This window comes from Pholcus phalangioides, unplaced genomic scaffold (genome assembly GCF_987345545.1).
Source record: "Pholcus phalangioides strain wild (caught in Gottingen) unplaced genomic scaffold, Ppha-v1.0 ptg000010l_1, whole genome shotgun sequence".
Classification (NCBI taxonomy): Eukaryota; Metazoa; Arthropoda; class Arachnida; order Araneae; family Pholcidae; genus Pholcus; species Pholcus phalangioides.
Window position 1 is genome coordinate 25925531 of NW_028301603.1, and position 17361 is coordinate 25942891.

The window sequence follows — 17361 nt, forward strand, 5'->3', positions numbered from 1 at the left end:
CCTTATAGGTGGCTATAGACGTAACTGCAAACTTGACAAGCAGGCATGTTAAATCTTTTTATTTGTCACTACTGCATTTGTCACCCATTTAAAAAGCCCATATGAGGAGCTTCTGTCGAGAAAGTAAAAAAGACCATGATATGTCTGTAAGAGAAGGTAAGCAGAAGAAGAATGGCTAATTGCTAGCAGGTGGAATTCTCTTGCTGCGGTATAGAAATTAAGCCAAAGAAAACGCCATATAATTTACAGTAGTAATAAATTATTATTATATTAATAATTCTCCTTTTGTATTAAATTGCTAATTTAAAGTAATTTAACAATTAATTTATTTTATTATTTTAGGAATTAAGTTAATAATTTAAAGTAATTTTACTCCCTTTATTACTAAATGATCACTACTCCCTTCGAATTTTTTTCTGTATCAAATATTTTAGTTCAAAATATTAAAACTAATAAAAATTCAAATTTTTTAAATTAAAAAATTTAATTTACTTCAAAAATTTATAACAATTTTCGAACACATCTTTTAACAAACGCCAACACAAAAGGCGCAGCTCGCTCAAGCGTGATGACTGACGGAGTTCACTGAAGCGTGAAGAATACCCTCATAACCGAGATTTGCGCCAAGACAGCCTTTACTGGTAACCCGGGATAATTTTTATCCTTTCCCCGCGCCTAAATGGACCCTCTCTAGAGGGGGGGGGGGGTTCGCGTAACTCTTCTCGTGATCTGAGGACTACAATTGTAACTCACAAGGGTGCTTTCAAAATTAACAGATTGCAATATGGTGTTATTGTTGCTCCTGGAATTTTCCAAAATATGATCGAAAATTTGTTTTCACATTTGGAAGGAGTAGTTCCATATTTTGATCAGAGCTAATTATTGTAGTTCGAGAATATTCTCAGAATATTCTCCAGGTCATGATGAGAGGGTTTTAAAAGTTTGGTTATGGAGATTTTAGAAACCTTGAGATTAAAACCTTAAAAAATTATTTTAAAATTCGATAAATTTTCAGATATAAGTTCACAACAAAAGAAATTAAATCAAAGTTGATTGATAAAGAAAGCTATTCTTATATAATTACCTTCATTCTAAGATACAGAACTGTTTTCTTCTTCAATGCACATACACTTAAATATTCTGTATCACTTGCATTTCTTTAAAAGTTGTGAAAATCAGCCCTTTTGTTGTATTTTTCTTGCTTTAATATTGTGGTGTCTACAAACTTCAATATTCCCATCTTCTTGACGGGAAGAGAGACGGGGACAGAGAATATTCTCTCCAAGGACTACTATTGCAAATTACTAGAGAATATTCTTATCGAAAATAATTATTCTCAAGTTATTTATCAAGATTATTTATTACAGGGGTGGGAAGTGACAAAGTCCATTTCGGAGCAGCTTTGGAGCAGCAAAATTCAGGATTCGGAGCAGCTTTGGAGCAGCAAAATTCAGGATTCGGAGCAGCTTTGGAGCAGCAAAATTCAGGATTCGGAGCAGTTTTAGAGCAGCAAATTGAGGATTCGGAGCAGTTTTGGAGCAACAAAATATAGGATTCAGAGCAGATATTTATAAATTGGAGCAGCGAAATTAACAACAATATTTTCCTTAACCCTCACCCCTTTTCAAAATAAAACAACTGCACTGTCTTTCGTTATCAAACATCTTTTCATCAGCTTGTTTTTTGTTTTTGGTGTTTCAGGCTTTTGACACCTGGTTTGAAAGAGCGGCTGTCATAAAAAATTTCGCACCAGTCTATTTAAGATGATTTTTGCTTACTGAGGACACTATTTGCTGTCTGTGCCCTTCAAATGGGCTAAATATTTTCTAATCTTTATAGATATTATAAATTTTCCATATCAAGTTTTCAGTTTGTTTATACTCAGAAAGAAATTTTTGCAAAATGGGAGAGAATTTCGGAAGAATCAACACGATGGCTGGCGATTCAGCACTCATTATTTGGTGAGATTGGCGATCTGACACTCGTTATTTGGCGAAATTGGCGATCTTACTTGTTATTTGGCAACATTGGCGATTTAACGCTCGTTATTCGGCAAAGTTTCTAAATTAGCAATCATAATTCGGCGGACATGCTCTTTTCACTCCCGGATTTTTTTTTTTTTTTTTTCGAAACATCGTGATTTGACGCAATGACGAACGACTACAGTAATTTCTGCTGCTTCCAGTGGCGATTTTTTTTTTGAAAACGGAAACTGACTCGCATTTGCGCTTTAAAGCTGAAAGACCATTGCAAACCATCCTCAGTTGCACGATCACGGATATTATTGGGGTTTCGCGATGGAAAGCCCGATGATGGGCCGATAGTTTAAATACGGCGGTAGTTGAAGTACAGTGGAATAAAACACGCTCTTTTCGGAAAGAATCGTTTCGCGGCTAGCAGGAACAAAAAGTTTTTGACGTCCTGGAAGGACTATTATTAATAACTTCAGAATAATTCTTATTATTTTCTATAAGAATATTCCTCAGTAATTTATGAAAGTAGTCCTTCCAGAGAATATTCTCAAGGATATTATATGTAACTATATTAGAAATAACAGGAGAATATTCTCATCAAGAACTTATAAGAATATTCTCAAGTTGTTTATAACAGTAGTCCTACCAGAGAATATTCTCCGAAAGATTATTCTCGAGAATTTTACGTCTCTAATCTTAATTGATGACAGACTTGAGACTGTATTAAAATAAATCATTCAAACTACAAAATAATTTGATTTAATCAATCACTACAATACATACCTGTTCTTAGGAAACGTATTTAGTCCAGCAAATTTAGAATTTGGACAATGAAGTACAAAGATGAAGACAACAGCTACACATATTCCAGTGAATATGATGCACATCTTAATTATACCTGCACAACGAAGACTCAGTTTTTTGACTAAATAACCTCCAAGGAACGTCCCACCACCAGCACCAGGTATCGTCACTAAACCTGTAAGATCAATAACAAATGTTCAACATTCAAATGAGTGAAATAGAAAATGCAAAGATTCAGACGCAAATTCATAATTTATAAAAAAAAAAAGAACTGCGCCCAGAAACATCAAATACGAAGGAACTTCTGTTTGCAAGTGTTCCATGAATTACAAAAAATTTTCCATTGCATTTGTAATAGAAACACTTCTTTTTGTTCATTTCTTTTAATGTGTAACACTTGTATATCAAAACAAATTTTCCCTAGGCTATACAGTAGTCTCTCGCTTATCCGACATAACAGGCCAGCAGAATGTCAAACAAGTGAAAATGTCGGATAGTAGGATGGTGTTAAGAAAAAGCCTATTAAAAGTCAAACTATGTTATGATTTTGCACATTACATAAAAGTGCAGTCTGTGATGATTTAAAAAATTTTTTGATTGTAGTCTCTTTCCTGACGAGTGCCGTTTCTTCGCTGTCAAGTCTTGCTGTCCTTGCATCATCATGATGACAATTCATGTAACTTCTTTTTGTTGCTCAATGTATAAAATTGCAGTTTCTAGAGCCTTAACTCCGTCATAATGTGAAATTTTGAAAGGCTTAACTTGATCTGTTTTATCTTATACGTGTTTTTTTTTTCGGTTGGTCATCGGATAATACGGAATGTCGGATAAGCGAAATTCAGATAAACAAAACTCTACTGTATTAGAAACAACTCAAATAATTCGTTTTAAAAATGTCTCCCTCATGCCAGCCACAATTATTTTTAAAGTAAAGATGCAGGTTGATTTATTTTATAGTATTGCATTTTTTACTCAATTTATATTGAACATTATAGTCTGTTTCAGGTTAGCTTTGCAGTGAAGAGAAAGGTAGAGAGTGTATTCCTTCGCCGCAAAATATAGTTCTTATATACCGAAGGTTTACGATAATCCTTTATACAGAATATTTCAATTTTTTTTTTTTTTTTTTTATGATTTTGAAGAAAATACTGAAAAAATATCGTTTTCAACTAATGTTTATTTGTTTAAAATTTTTAAATTGGAAAAAAATATTCGTTACCATTATCAAAAATCCATTGCAACGGCAACAACATTCTGTCGCGATATCCTAGAAATTTTCCCGCCTATATCACTGTCGTGAAAACAAGTGACATCGACGTATACCGTTCGGGGGAGGATGAGCGACGGAAATTTCGGCAAGAAAAGTGAATAAAAAAATTTAAACTTTTCCCTATCATTATTATTTGGTGCTATTCCCGAATTTACACGTGAAAACAGAGTTAATTTGCTTGTTCGTAATTAATTAATTAATTATTTTTTGATTGGCTTCAAAAATTTTATTTAACGTTAATTTTTTCCATATAAATTGAAGAAAAATTAAGAATCCCCAAGTTCTTGAGAGCCAATACAGTATTTTAAAATTATACGTTGCTTTCATATTATTGTTTGGAATTTTTTTTCTAATGTACTTTCTTTCAAACCGAGCACAACTCTGGTCTATCACCTGATCTATGAGTGAATGACCCAGTATGTTGTGCCGGAAGTGTAAGTGTGTGCTTACCTAACAGTCTGAGTGTGTATGTAGTGTTGTTTTCAGTGCTGCCATCTATATTTCAGAAGTGAAGTGAGAGACGTGTTACGATTGAATTACATTTGTACTGTTTGGCCGGAAATGTACTAGAAGGGTACACAATGTCGAATATCGCGATACACAGCTTGCACAATTTATATCAAGGAAATCCAATATCCTTACGTCGAGTTGAAATCGGCGATACCGATTAGGCTAATGCACTTGCATGATATCATTAAGTATTAGAAAATTACCTGCTAACCGTTAACCACGATATACTTTTGTGCTTCATATGTGGCAACACATGTTTTGTTTGTTTTGCATTCGTTCAGATCAGACGGCATGCTTTGTGTACATTAAATTTCAATTAGTTTCTCCTCTCACTCGTACTAGAATAATCTGAACAGGTTACGGGCCCAGTGACCATCCACTTTGCAGCGGGTTTGATTGTTTAATGGTCACATCTATGGTTGCGGAATTTTGACTTCTGAAACAAAGTTTAGTATTTCTTTACTTTGCAAGCTCAAGTTCCCAATTCAAGTGAAAAAATGGATAAGTTTCATTCCATCGATAAGTTAGAGGGCAGACAGAACTGGACAAGCTGGAAATTCGATGTGGAACTGCAGCTGACAATCCAAAAAAACTGATATCGGTCGTTTCGGGAGAAGTCACTTATCCTGCTTCGCTGAATGAAAACGCAACAGAGCCTGAACGAACAAAGTTTACCGCTGATGTCAAAGCTTTTCAGAAGGCTGATGCTATTGCTTGATATATAATCGGGTCGTGTGTTTATGGCGAGCCAAAGCAGAATATTCTTACCTGCAAATCTGGCAGAGATATGTGGAATGCATTGAACACTGTACACGAACAGAAAAATGAGGGACGCTTGGACTTAGCCACACTAAGGATCCAGCTGATAGTATCGCCTCCCATGTGTCAAAACTATGACGAATTTGGCAAAGAGGAGTTTAAAGCAGAAAATGAAAGTCTTCTTGTTTCAATGTTGCTGAACAGGATACTGAATACCCTTCCGAGTGAGTATCTTGAGTTCCAAAATGCTTGAGAGTCAGTACCGCACAAACAAAGAAGTGTAGTGACTCTGAACGTCTCAGACTTTTCTTTCTTTCAAACCGACAAACCAGTCACGACCCAGGCTCTGTCCCTCCAGGGATATAAGCCTTTTACCCTTGCGGGTTGGGTCGCGCTGGGGAGATTTCTTTCAAACCGAGCACAACTCAAGTCTATCGCCATGGGCAATTTACTACCTAATGAGTTGTTGCGGAAGTGTAAGTGCGTGTATCTAATGTAATGTTTGAAATTGCAGTGCTGTCATAAATGAGTGAAGTGTAATGATTGAATATTTGTACCGTTTGCAGGTCTGCTGCTCTCTATGGGGGGACTTTTAATGGGGAAATCGACTCTCATTCACGCCTCGAACTTAGGAACCACAGAAAACCAACTTCAGCCGACCACCACTGTAGCGCCGGTGGGGTTCAAACCCGGGACCTAGCGATGTGAGTCCGTCAATATGACCAGTCTGTTGCGAAACAACGGGGTGGGTGGACTGGATACATCGATTAAATGAAATACACTAATCACACAAGGAAACGCACGTCCTTCATCATCACACTTTATTTACGGGAGACATTCCACTTAACATGTTGCCAAAGGGCGAATAACAATACTCTTCATGCTTTTGGAATAACCAGCCATTATAAAGGCTTCACTTTTATATCGTAACACAGTCGACCACCACAGCGGCAAACGTCTCAGGCTGCACGAACGAAGATTTGAAGAGCAGAGATCTTGCAGTTCTGAACTCAGCACTGTAGCATTTATTGAAAAAAATGCTTGTTCAAAGCGCTCATTCGCTTTCACAAAGGGGGCCCAGAAAATTCTGCATATGCCTATGGAAGTGCTAGTTCTGCGGCGAAGTCGGTCATATCCAAAAGAACTGTCGTTCTAGTAAAGAAAATGAAACTTCTGGCCAGACATCTCGGGGGAAAGCATTCATGTCTGCATTCAAATTCCGGATAATTTTTCGCAAAACAAGAAACGGTTCGACGGACAAACACAGATTTATTTACAAAACAGCAATTTACACGTATTTACAAGCTCATCAGATAGCTAACAACTTTCTCTCAACGTTCAATCACAACTGACTTTTCATCCAGTCTCTCTCTATTCGAGTCTCCTTGAGCCTGCCATCTTGTGAGCGGCACACTATTTATAACCCGGGTGGAAACTGCGAGAAAAAGAATGTTCTACAAAATTCTATTTTACAGTTTCCAAGTCGGCGGCGCCACCGTACGGAGGGGGTTGAACCAATGTCTGGAGGGGCGGGGTTTTCTGGAATGTTCTCTCCAATAAACCGAAGCCGGCATCCTCCCGTTGCTAACAGAAGACCGCGATAAAGAATTGCGCCATCTATCGTCTATAGTTCGTGACAGACTGTTGGATAATTGATTAAGAGGCTTCTCATCACATATCAACCCATTCAGACTTCTTCTAATACATTCCTTTTGATGAGTCGAAACCACTTCCTGTTGGTGATAGAATTTTGAGTTATGCTGAAGGATATGGTACGATTGATGTGGAAATGTTAGTATGTGGGAAGTGGAAACCAAGTCAATTGAAAAACGCTTGGTATGTCCCTAAATTTGATCAAAATCTGTTCTCATCTGCTCTGAATCATGGCCTCATTGCTACATAAAACACAAAAGAATTCAGAAATGGAAAGCAGACTGTTGCTGTTGGCATTCGTCAGTTCAGTGACGTGTACAAGCTTTTGATGTGTTATAATTTCTAATGCTTGTCCTGCTATGAAAAATTTTTACATTCAACTGTCGCACGAGCATCAGAACAATCAACATGTCCAGAAGTTCCTCAGAAGCAAAGGTATGGAGATTCAGTTTAGTAAAAATGTTTGTGATACGTGCGTATGGTGAAATGAATACACTCAGTTTTGGCACCAGAACAATGAGGCCAAACTACAGTTGGTAAACTCTTTCTTTCAAAACCAGCACAACTCAGGTCTATCGCCATCTATGGGCAATTTACTACCTAGTGAGTTGTGCCGGAAGAGTAGGTGTGCGTACCTAACAGTCTGAGTACGTATGTAGTTTTGTTTGTTTTTTCATTGCTGCCATCTGTATTTCAGAAGTGAAGTGTAATGATTCAATTACATTTTCATTGTTTGTAGGTCTGTTGCTCTCTGCGGCGAGACTTTTAATGGGGAAATCGGCTCGCATTCACGCCTCGAAGTTGGGAACCACAGAAAACCAACTTCAGCCGACCACCACTGTGGGACGGTGGGGTTCGAACCCCGGACCACGCGATGTTAGTTCCGGAGTTGGTAAACTGATCCACGCAGAAAAAAATGTATGTCTGTTGGCCATATTCAAAGAGAGCGAAATCTAATTTTAAATTATCTCACGTGATGCAATCATAAACGACTAACTTGGGAACTCTATATTGTTTTACGTTTGGTTGACAACATTGAGCTGCTGTTTGTTTTTCTTCTCAGTCGGGTAGAGCTTGTTACAACAAGATAGACACCAACTTGAAAGACATTGGTTTGACATGTGCCGATTTTCTCATCTTCTCCAGCTCTCTTCAACTAACAAATTGTAGCAAAAAAATTCAAAATGAAACATCTTGGAAAATATTGCTTAGCGCCCTTTCACACGGAGCGGATGCGGGTCCGGAAGAAGTTTTAACAATTGGAATATACTGCGCCTTTCAGACGAGCCGAAAAATCTCCGCACCTAGGAAATGTTCATGCGGGTCCGGACGTCGTCCGCATGTGTCAAAACCTAAGTGCGGGCTCCGCATCCGTACATAGAAGTTTTGACAATAGGTTTATTCGGAGCTATTCAGACGATGCGGATGCGGAGCGAATTCGTCCGCATCTTTGGCTACTTTTTTGAAGGTGATTTTTCACGGAATTTTTTTAATTATTTGCCATAAATACCCTTAAAAACACCATATGATGGTCCCTGCTCATTAATATAATGTACCTACATACGTGTATTCCTTCGTTTCCTTCTGAGATGGAGATATAGCAACTTCAACTGCCTTTTGTCCATATTTCACAATTTTATACAATAAAACCTGCCAACAACAGCCACTGACGGGACCAAAATTATAAGCCGTTCTGTTCATTACGAATATTTAATTGACTAAATACTTTAATAACTTTTAAATTTAATTTAAAAATTTTAATTTTTTTTCTTTTTAAATTTTTAAAATTATTTAAAAATATTTAAAAATATAAATATCTGAAATATTATTTTAAATATTTGTCATTTTTCTTAAATTTTAATCTGTTAATTTTTTTAAACTTTAAAAAAAAATACTTTTCATAAACAACGTTATCCACGTACGGTGTTCACTCAGGGCCGGATTAAGACGTTTGAAGATCCTAGCACTTGAATATTTTTGGTGGTTCCCTCGATACCTACAAGTTTATTTTACTCGATATTCAGTCTATAAACTTAAAAAAATGAAATTTTATATTTCAGAAGTGACTAATCTAAGGATGGGATTTCACTCTAAAAGGTTTATGAAAGTTATTTTATAAAACTTGAAAAAAGCAACTAATAAATTGCAAGCGCAACCGATAAATATATTAGTTGCTTTTTTAAAAGAATTATTATAAAATTTTTATAGTGTAATCCGTACTTGAGGCCGGGATTATACTATAAGGTTTTGTAAAAGATCTTTTATAAAAGTTGAAAAATTCAACCAATAGGCGCATCGGTTGCATTCAAGCAAATACAACCGGTGATCTTAATGGTTGAATTTTTCACGTTTTATCAAAGAGCTTTTACAAAACTTTTATAGTGTAGAAAAAGTTAGAAAAGTTAGAAAACTAGTGGCAGATGGCAGCACTACACATAACAAGCATTACAGAAAAACAAGAAAAAAAACTTCACGTCAGGTTTCGCTACACGTACACGCACATTCCCGCATGTACCGATTCGTTGGGGGGTTCCGCGGGGAGGGGGGTGTAGTAGTAGATAGGGCCTCCAAAAAAATGTCTCGGGGATCCATGATGTTCTTAAGTCAGCCACCTCGTTGGGCAATTTGCCTGTTGTGGCGTTGTATTTGTATTTGTATTAATCCCGGCCTAAGACAGAATTGTGATGTGAATATTTCTAAGCACAGACATTTTGAAAGTCCCAACCCCTCCCTTTTTTTATACTTGCAAATTCTTTGATATTTGCTGAATTTTTTTTTTTTTTTTGGAACATCGAATGTTTTGGATGTTTTTGGATTGGATTTTTCGAACATTGGATGTGTTTTTGGAATTTTCTTTCATATTTTTCCGAAAAGACAGATTTTTTTTCAAAATTTTTTGAAAATATTTCAAGATATTTTCTCCCATCGACTACTTGTGAGGATCGGAATGGAGGCATCTTTAGGCTCAATGATAAAAACCACCAAACAATGCCTCTAGGCTGCCTATGGGCACTGAATCAGGGGTGAAGGAGAAAAATAATTACAATAATTGCGAAAAAACCGTTTTTATGCACGAATTTCGAACTAAAGATGCAGACGAATCGCCCGCATCTTCAGCGCTCGTTTGAAAGGGTATGCGGACCCGCGTCCGCTCCGTGTGAAAGGGGCCTTAGGCATTGAGGTCAAAAAGGACCTGGAAGCTGGAAGGACAACTCTTAATCAATCAGAATAGAAGACTTGCCACGCATGATGGAAAGCCAATGTCAACACCAATTGATTCGAATCAGAAGCTTTGTAAATCAAACATTGGTGATGTCACAATATCTATCGGCAGCCTACTCTATGCTCCAAAAGGAACACGCCCAGGTATCGCATACGCAGTTGGACTGTTATGCCAATTCTGTTCGTGCACAACCAAAGAGCATTGGGTAGCTGCAAAATGTATCATGCGTTACCTAAAAAAAACTGACATTGAATTAAACGCATGAAGGTAATCGCGAATTTGTTGGATACTGTGATGCCGATTATGCTGGTAATACTGACAGGAAGTCTACATCTGGGTTCACATTCCTACTTGCTGGAGCTGCTGTCACTTGGCAGAGCAAAAAAGCAAACAACCGCGGCCAGCTCAACAGTCAAAACCGAATACATCGCCTTAGGCCCCTTTCACACGGAGCGGATGCGGACGCGGGTCCGGAAGTTTTAACAATTGGAATATACTGCACCTTTCAGACGAGCCGAAAAATCTCCGCACCTAGGAAATGTTCATGCGGGTCCGGACGTCGTCCGCATGTGTCAAGACCTAAGTGCGGGCTCCGCATCCGCACATAGAAGTTTTGACAATAGGTTTATTCGGAGTTATTCAGACGATGCGGATGCGGAGCGAATTCATCCACATCTTTGGCCACTTTTTGAAGGTGATTTTTCATGGAATTTTTTTAATTATTTGCCATAAATACCCTTAAAAACACCATATGATGGTCCCTGCTCATTAACATAATGTACCTACATACGTCTATCCCTCCGTTTTCTTCTGAGATGGAGATATAGCCACTTTAACTGCCTTTTGTCCATATTTCACAATTTTATACAATAAAACCTGCCAACAACGGCCACTGACGGGACCAAAATTATAAGCCGTTCTGTTCATTACGAATATTTAATTGACTAAATATTTTACTTTATAATACATACTTTAATCATTTTTAAATTTAATTTAAAATTTTTAATATTTTTCTTTTTTAATTTTTAATATTTTTCTTAAATTTTTAAAATTATTTAAAAACATAAATATCTGAAATATTATTTTAAACATTTGTTATTTTTTAAATTTTTAATCTGTTAATTTTTTTAAACTTTAAAAAAAATACTTTTATTAAACAACGTTATCCATGCACGGTGTTCACTCAGGCCGGATTAAGTCGTTTGAAGACCCTAGCACTTGAATATTTTTGGTGGTTCCCCCGATACCTACAAGTTTATTTTACTCGATATTCAGTCTATAAACTTGAAAAAATGAAATTTTATACTTCAGAAGTGAGACTAATCTAAGGATGGGATTTCACTCTAAAAGGTTTATGAAAGTTATTTTATAAAACTTGAAAAATGTAACCAATAAACACATGTTACATTCGAGAGAACTTAACTGATCCGTCTATTGGTTGCATTTTTCAAGTTTTATAAACGAACTTTTGTAGTGTAAACCCGGCCTAAGACAGAATTGTGATGTGAATATTTCTAAGCACACATTTTGAAAGTCTCCATCCCTCCCCTTTTTTACTACTTACAAATTCTTTGATATCTCCAGAATTTCTTTTTCTTTTTTTTTGGAACATCGAATGTTTTGGATGTTTTTGGATTTGATTTTTCGAACATTGGATGTTTTTGGAATTTTTTTTCCATATTTTTCCGAAAAGACGGATTTTTTTTTTCAAAATATTTTGAAAATATTTGAAGACATTTTCTCCCATCGACTACTTGTGAGGATCGGAATGAAGACATCTTTATTCCCATATTCTATGTGGCTCTAGATTAAACCACCAAAGAATGCCTCTAGGCTGCCTATGGGCACTGAATCAGGGGTGAAGGAGAAAAATAATTACATTTTTGCGAAAAAACAGTTTTTATGCACGAATTTCGAACTAAAGATGTGGGCGATTCGTCCGTTTGAAAGGGTATGCGGACCCGCATCCGCGTGAAAGGGGCCTTAGCAGCAGCCACAAAACAGGCCCTATTGTTACGCAAGTTTCTCAAGAAACTTGACATGCCAGAAGCCAACGTCCCAATCAAGATCTACTGTGACAATAAAGGAGCGATCGACTTGAATAAAAACAGCATATTCCATGCTCGAACAAAGCATTTTCATGTCACCCACCATGTGTGTAGAGATGCTGTTAAAAACGACAAGATTGAAGATTGGAATTGAGCTCATTGTAGCCGATTCATTAACAAAGGCTGTACCAAGAACGAAACATGAACTGCGCACTTCGAAGATAGATGGGTCTCAAATATTTTTTTTGCCATCGTGAAAACAGGGGGGAAGGAATCCAATTTTAAATGATTTCATGCGACGCAGTCATAAACGACTATCTTGGGAACTGTATATTGTTTTACGTTTGGTTGGCAACTTTGCGCTGCTGTTTGTTAATCTTCTCGGACGATGTTCATTTCTTAAATACATCTTCATGTATTATATAATATAATTAATGGTATTTATGCTTTCTAAAACTCTGGCTAACTCCTGTGTTTTCTAACAGGTTATGGGCCCAGACGCGAATCCGCTGTTCGGTTGTTAGTATGAATCTTTAGCGAAAACTGCTCAGATCAAGCGTCGCTTTAGTTAGGCCTACTAATTAAAAAATGGGGGAACGTCGTTGTCGTAAACACAAAGGTCATTTTCTGGCAGCGATGAACGGTAACGGAGCCGCACCACAGAGTATGCTATTGCCGATACTGCGTAGTAGTCCCGGGTAATTTCAAAAAGCTTCGAGGACGAGTGAATTACGCCGAGTGGAAATTTACTCTACTGTTGCGGACAATTTCCGCAGAACTTCGAGATTGCAAAACAAGAAGTGGTTCGACGGACAAACACAGATTTATTTACAGAACAGCAATTTGCACGTATTTACCGTCTAACCAGAGAGCGAACAACTTTCTCGCAGAGTTCAACCACAACTGACTTTCCATAGTCTCTTTCTAAATCTCCTTCTGTCGTCCTAGTATTGCTTTTTATAGGCTCAGAGAAATTTCTCGAGAGTTCCCGTAGTTCCAGAAAGTGGCAGTACTATACGGGGAAGAGGAAATACTCTCCAATCGCGTCAGGAAAGTTTCCTTTCCTCAGCGCAAGTCCAAATCGAAACTAGTAGCAACTGCCGTGACAGAAATAAAATTATGTGTGTGCCATCTATCGTTCATATGTCGTAACATTGCCCCTTTCTGAGAATTACTCGTCCTGACATTTCATTCCTTAAGTCGGCGGGTTGCATTCACTGTGGTAAAAGGCCAGTCTGCTGAAGTAGACCACTTTGCAGTTCGAGGATGGCGTTTTCTGGAACTGAGCTACGACGTCGTTCAGTCTCTTCACGACTCTGTAGGGTCGCATATTTCGCAAATGCGCCGCTATTCCGCGATTACACGATTTTTTTCGTAATTTTTTCCACACAGCCAATCACATTGCTTCAGCCTCTACAATAATTTTCGTATCTGCCCGCGGAACAGTGGTGCAAACAAGGTAGACATTTCCACTGATGTTCCGCGAGGCATTTAAAATGTGCATACGCACTATTTTCAATGCTATAAAAACGATTTTATTTTTTAAACCAACAAGTTTATGCATCGAAAGCAAACTCAAATATTCAAACAGTTAAAGGAGGATAACGACTTCAAATTTCTGAAAATAAGATAAAAAATCCTTGTAAATTTTAGTAAAAAATTTCTCCAATTTATCAATGCATTTTTCGGTAGTAAATCGACTAAAAATAAACCGATACATTATAGTATGAAAAATATATCGTACATGTTAATAATCGCAAACAACTATGAAATATTTAAACATCTATTTCAATATCAGAACTTAAGAGTAAAGATATGCTAAAATAAATTACATTTTTAGAGCATTATTATTGGTCTAGGTAATTTTTTCTACATATTTTTTGTTATAATATTTAATTGATTTATTATATACCAAAGTTTTAAGATTCGGCAAAATATAAATACATTATAAATTTGGCACAAACTGAAAATTCAAACAGCTAAAGAGGCGGATCACGAAAATCTTTTCAAATTTTAGTAAAATATTTCTCCAATTTATCAATGCATTTTTCGATAGCAAATCGACTAAAAATAAACAGAAAAAGTATTGTGTGTGTGTGTGTATATATATATATATATATATATATATTATGCACGTTAATTAGTCGCTATAACATATTTTAAAATCAGAACATAGGAAAAGAAAAGACAACTACGTTTTTTATAACATTATTGGTCTTAATTTCTTCTGCATACTTTTGCTATAATACTTAACTGATTTACAATACTTGTATTTTAAGAGTCCGCAAAATATATTATAAAATGTATTGCACCAGCAAAAAGAATCAAAATTCTTAAATCATTTTCTGACGAGGAGTTAAAAAAAATGGATAACTCTCGCGAGCTGGACTCGAACCTTGGTCTTCAGCTTCGTAGTCCGATACACTATCATGTACACTAATTCGGGTGACGGAAGAGGCCCTAAAACTGTTTATCACCAAAAGCATAGGCCTATACTTATAGTGAAAATTTTTTTTTCGAAATCTATTACCACCTTCATCACTCGCTACCATTAAGCACGGAATTTTAATCCTTCCCTTACGCGAATTAAAATGAACAATTTTGTTTGGCATACAGAGTGTTAATCTTTCAGAATACATTCCAGTAATTACATAACGAAGCCACCTTGTGACCGAAAGCACAACAGATCGTACGATATTAAGGTAGTGGGGAATTATCGTAAACCAAGCAGAGACGTGATTGGCTGAAATCGTGCAATCGTGGAATAGCGGTGCATTTGCGAAATTAGCTGTAGGGTCCTTCCCATGACGTCTGAAGTTTCGGACACAGTCCTTTCCGGCGCTTCGGGTTCCACAGCCAGACGAGGTCTCATTCCTTGAAGTCATGAGACGTGGCCCTCGCATCGTAGCCGTTCTTCATCTTTTTGGAGCCGATGTTGATCCTGTCTCTGGAAATTCGATGCATGTCCTCGAGGCGCTCCTGCAGTCCCTGGATGTATTCTTCCGGTGGAAGAGAAGCATCTGGCGGTCGCCCAAACAGCAGGTCAGCAGGCAGCCAAAGGTCTCGTCCCATCAGCATCTGTGCTGGTGAGAATCCGGTGCTCTCGTGGACGGCAGTTCGGTAGGCTAGCAGGAAAAGCGATAACTTTGCGTTCCAATCGTGTTGGTTCTGCACCACGAAGAGCGAGAGATGATTCAGGATGGTTCTGTTAAATCTCTCGACCATCCCATCTGATTCCGAGTGGAGGGGGGTTGTTTGCGTCTTCTCCATTCTTAGAAGCTTGCACATTCCGCTGAAAACCGCTGAAGTGAAGTTCCTTCTCTGGTCGGAATTGATCAGTATGGGGACTCCAAATCCAGACATCCAATTTCGCACCAAAATTTCAGCCAGCGTCACTGCTTCTTGATCAGGAAAGGGATATGCTTCAGGCCATTTGGTGAGATAGTCCATGGTTACCAGTATGTACTTTTGACCATTATGGGTTCTGGGTAACGGTCCGAGGATGTTCAGGGTGATTCTCTTGAACGGCGCACCAACGTTGTAACGTTGGAGGCGAGCTCGGATGCGCTTCGGAGGTCCTTTGCGAGCGGCGCAGTTGTTGCAATTCGTGCACCATTTTTTAAAAAAAAAGTCCTGGACTTGTCCCAATAGAATCGTTCACGGACCTTCTGGAGCGTCTTGGTGATGCCGAAATGTCCACCGATCGGGCTTCCGCGCAACTCTTGCAGAACCTCTTTCACACGAGCTCTTGGTAGGATGAGTTTCCATCTCTGAACATTTTCCCGTCTTCCGACTCCCATACAACACGCCATCTCTCATCTCCAGAGAGTTCCATAGCACCCAGTATCTTTTGGTCGTCGGACTGGAAGAGGCGACGTCTTGACACGCTGGTTTATTCCCGGTGGATGCCTTCAAGTCCATTATCGGACGTATGTCGGAATACTGGATATAGCTGGGCCTTCCTCTTCATGCCATCGGGGATGAACCCTTTTACTGCTTCCGGAATGGCCATCACTTTCTGAATTCGTCACGACCACATCCAAGTAGGGCGATCCTTTCCCTCAGCGTGCGCAGTTGGTCATTTCTCATGTCCAAGAAAGATTCATCATCCGGTCCGATGTTACACGGGTTTTAAAGAAGATTTAAAGAAGTCTTTGGCAGATTTAAAAGAAGTCTTTGGCAGATTTAAAAGAAGTCTTTGGCAGATTTAAAAGAAGTCTTTGGCAGATTTAAAAGAAGTCTTTGGCATCAACAAAAACAATGAACTCACAGGCAGTAAGGAAAGTCCCAACCACAGAGGTCGATCAATAACAAGATAAAGTGTAAATGGTAGGACGGCTCATCGAATAAACAAAACATCTATCTACACGCCACTGAGGACAAGGTGTCAATGTATCTCACGCACATGAAAACTCCCAATAACCACACACCAACCTCAATACAAGCAACGGACCAAAGAAGGGATACAGAGGATGACAGTGATACTAGTACGTATGTTACCGTTGAAGAAGTGGACAATGCAAGAGAAACTATGGATGAGAAGACAACCACATAGATCTGATATATGTACAACAAAGGTTGTATAACGTGTCTCTGCAACAAACATCAAAAACAGGGAGAAATTTGGAAAACAATGGCAAAGATACCGATAATGAACTTGAGAGAGACACATTCACAGACGTACTGAACAAAAGACAAAAGCGAAAGCAACGGTCCAGAGCAAATGAAACCACAAGTGGTAAAACTTTCCCTCTGCTGTAGTATAGGAATAAAGTTATGAAAAATCTACAAGTCATTAGTAGTATAAATTCCCTTCATATTTTCTACAGTAAAATCAGTAATATCAGGAATATTATAGGCGGAACTGCATTAGACTGTTTAAACCAGAACGATCGCCTGGAACTTGAGCGGTGGATTTTAAGTGACAAAATCCTCAGGCAACTTTATTTTGTCGTAATTCCAGATGATCATCTGTCATGACCTAATTCAGTGAAACAGGGTCGAAGTGCGAACAACAAAATCAAGGATCCTTTGAAAGACATGGGTGTCAAACCAGCAGGAAACAACCAAGATATTGGAGCGCACCGCAGCAGGGCGGGAACTCCGCGACAAAAGATAATA

At 38.0% G+C, this 17361-nt stretch overlaps 1 protein-coding gene across 4 annotated transcripts in view; it reads right to left on the bottom strand.

Annotated features, from left to right (window-relative positions):
• LOC149081157 (solute carrier organic anion transporter family member 4A1-like) overlaps positions 1–17361 on the bottom strand; it is a 357667-nt gene that overhangs the window by 207559 nt on the left and 132747 nt on the right. For all 4 annotated transcript variants that reach the window (XM_089237938.1, XM_089237940.1, XM_089237937.1 and 1 more), the window contains exon 7: positions 2757–2952. In XM_089237938.1, coding sequence (XP_089094064.1) covers positions 2757–2952 — 196 coding nt within the window. The remainder of the gene's footprint in view (positions 1–2756; positions 2953–17361) is intronic.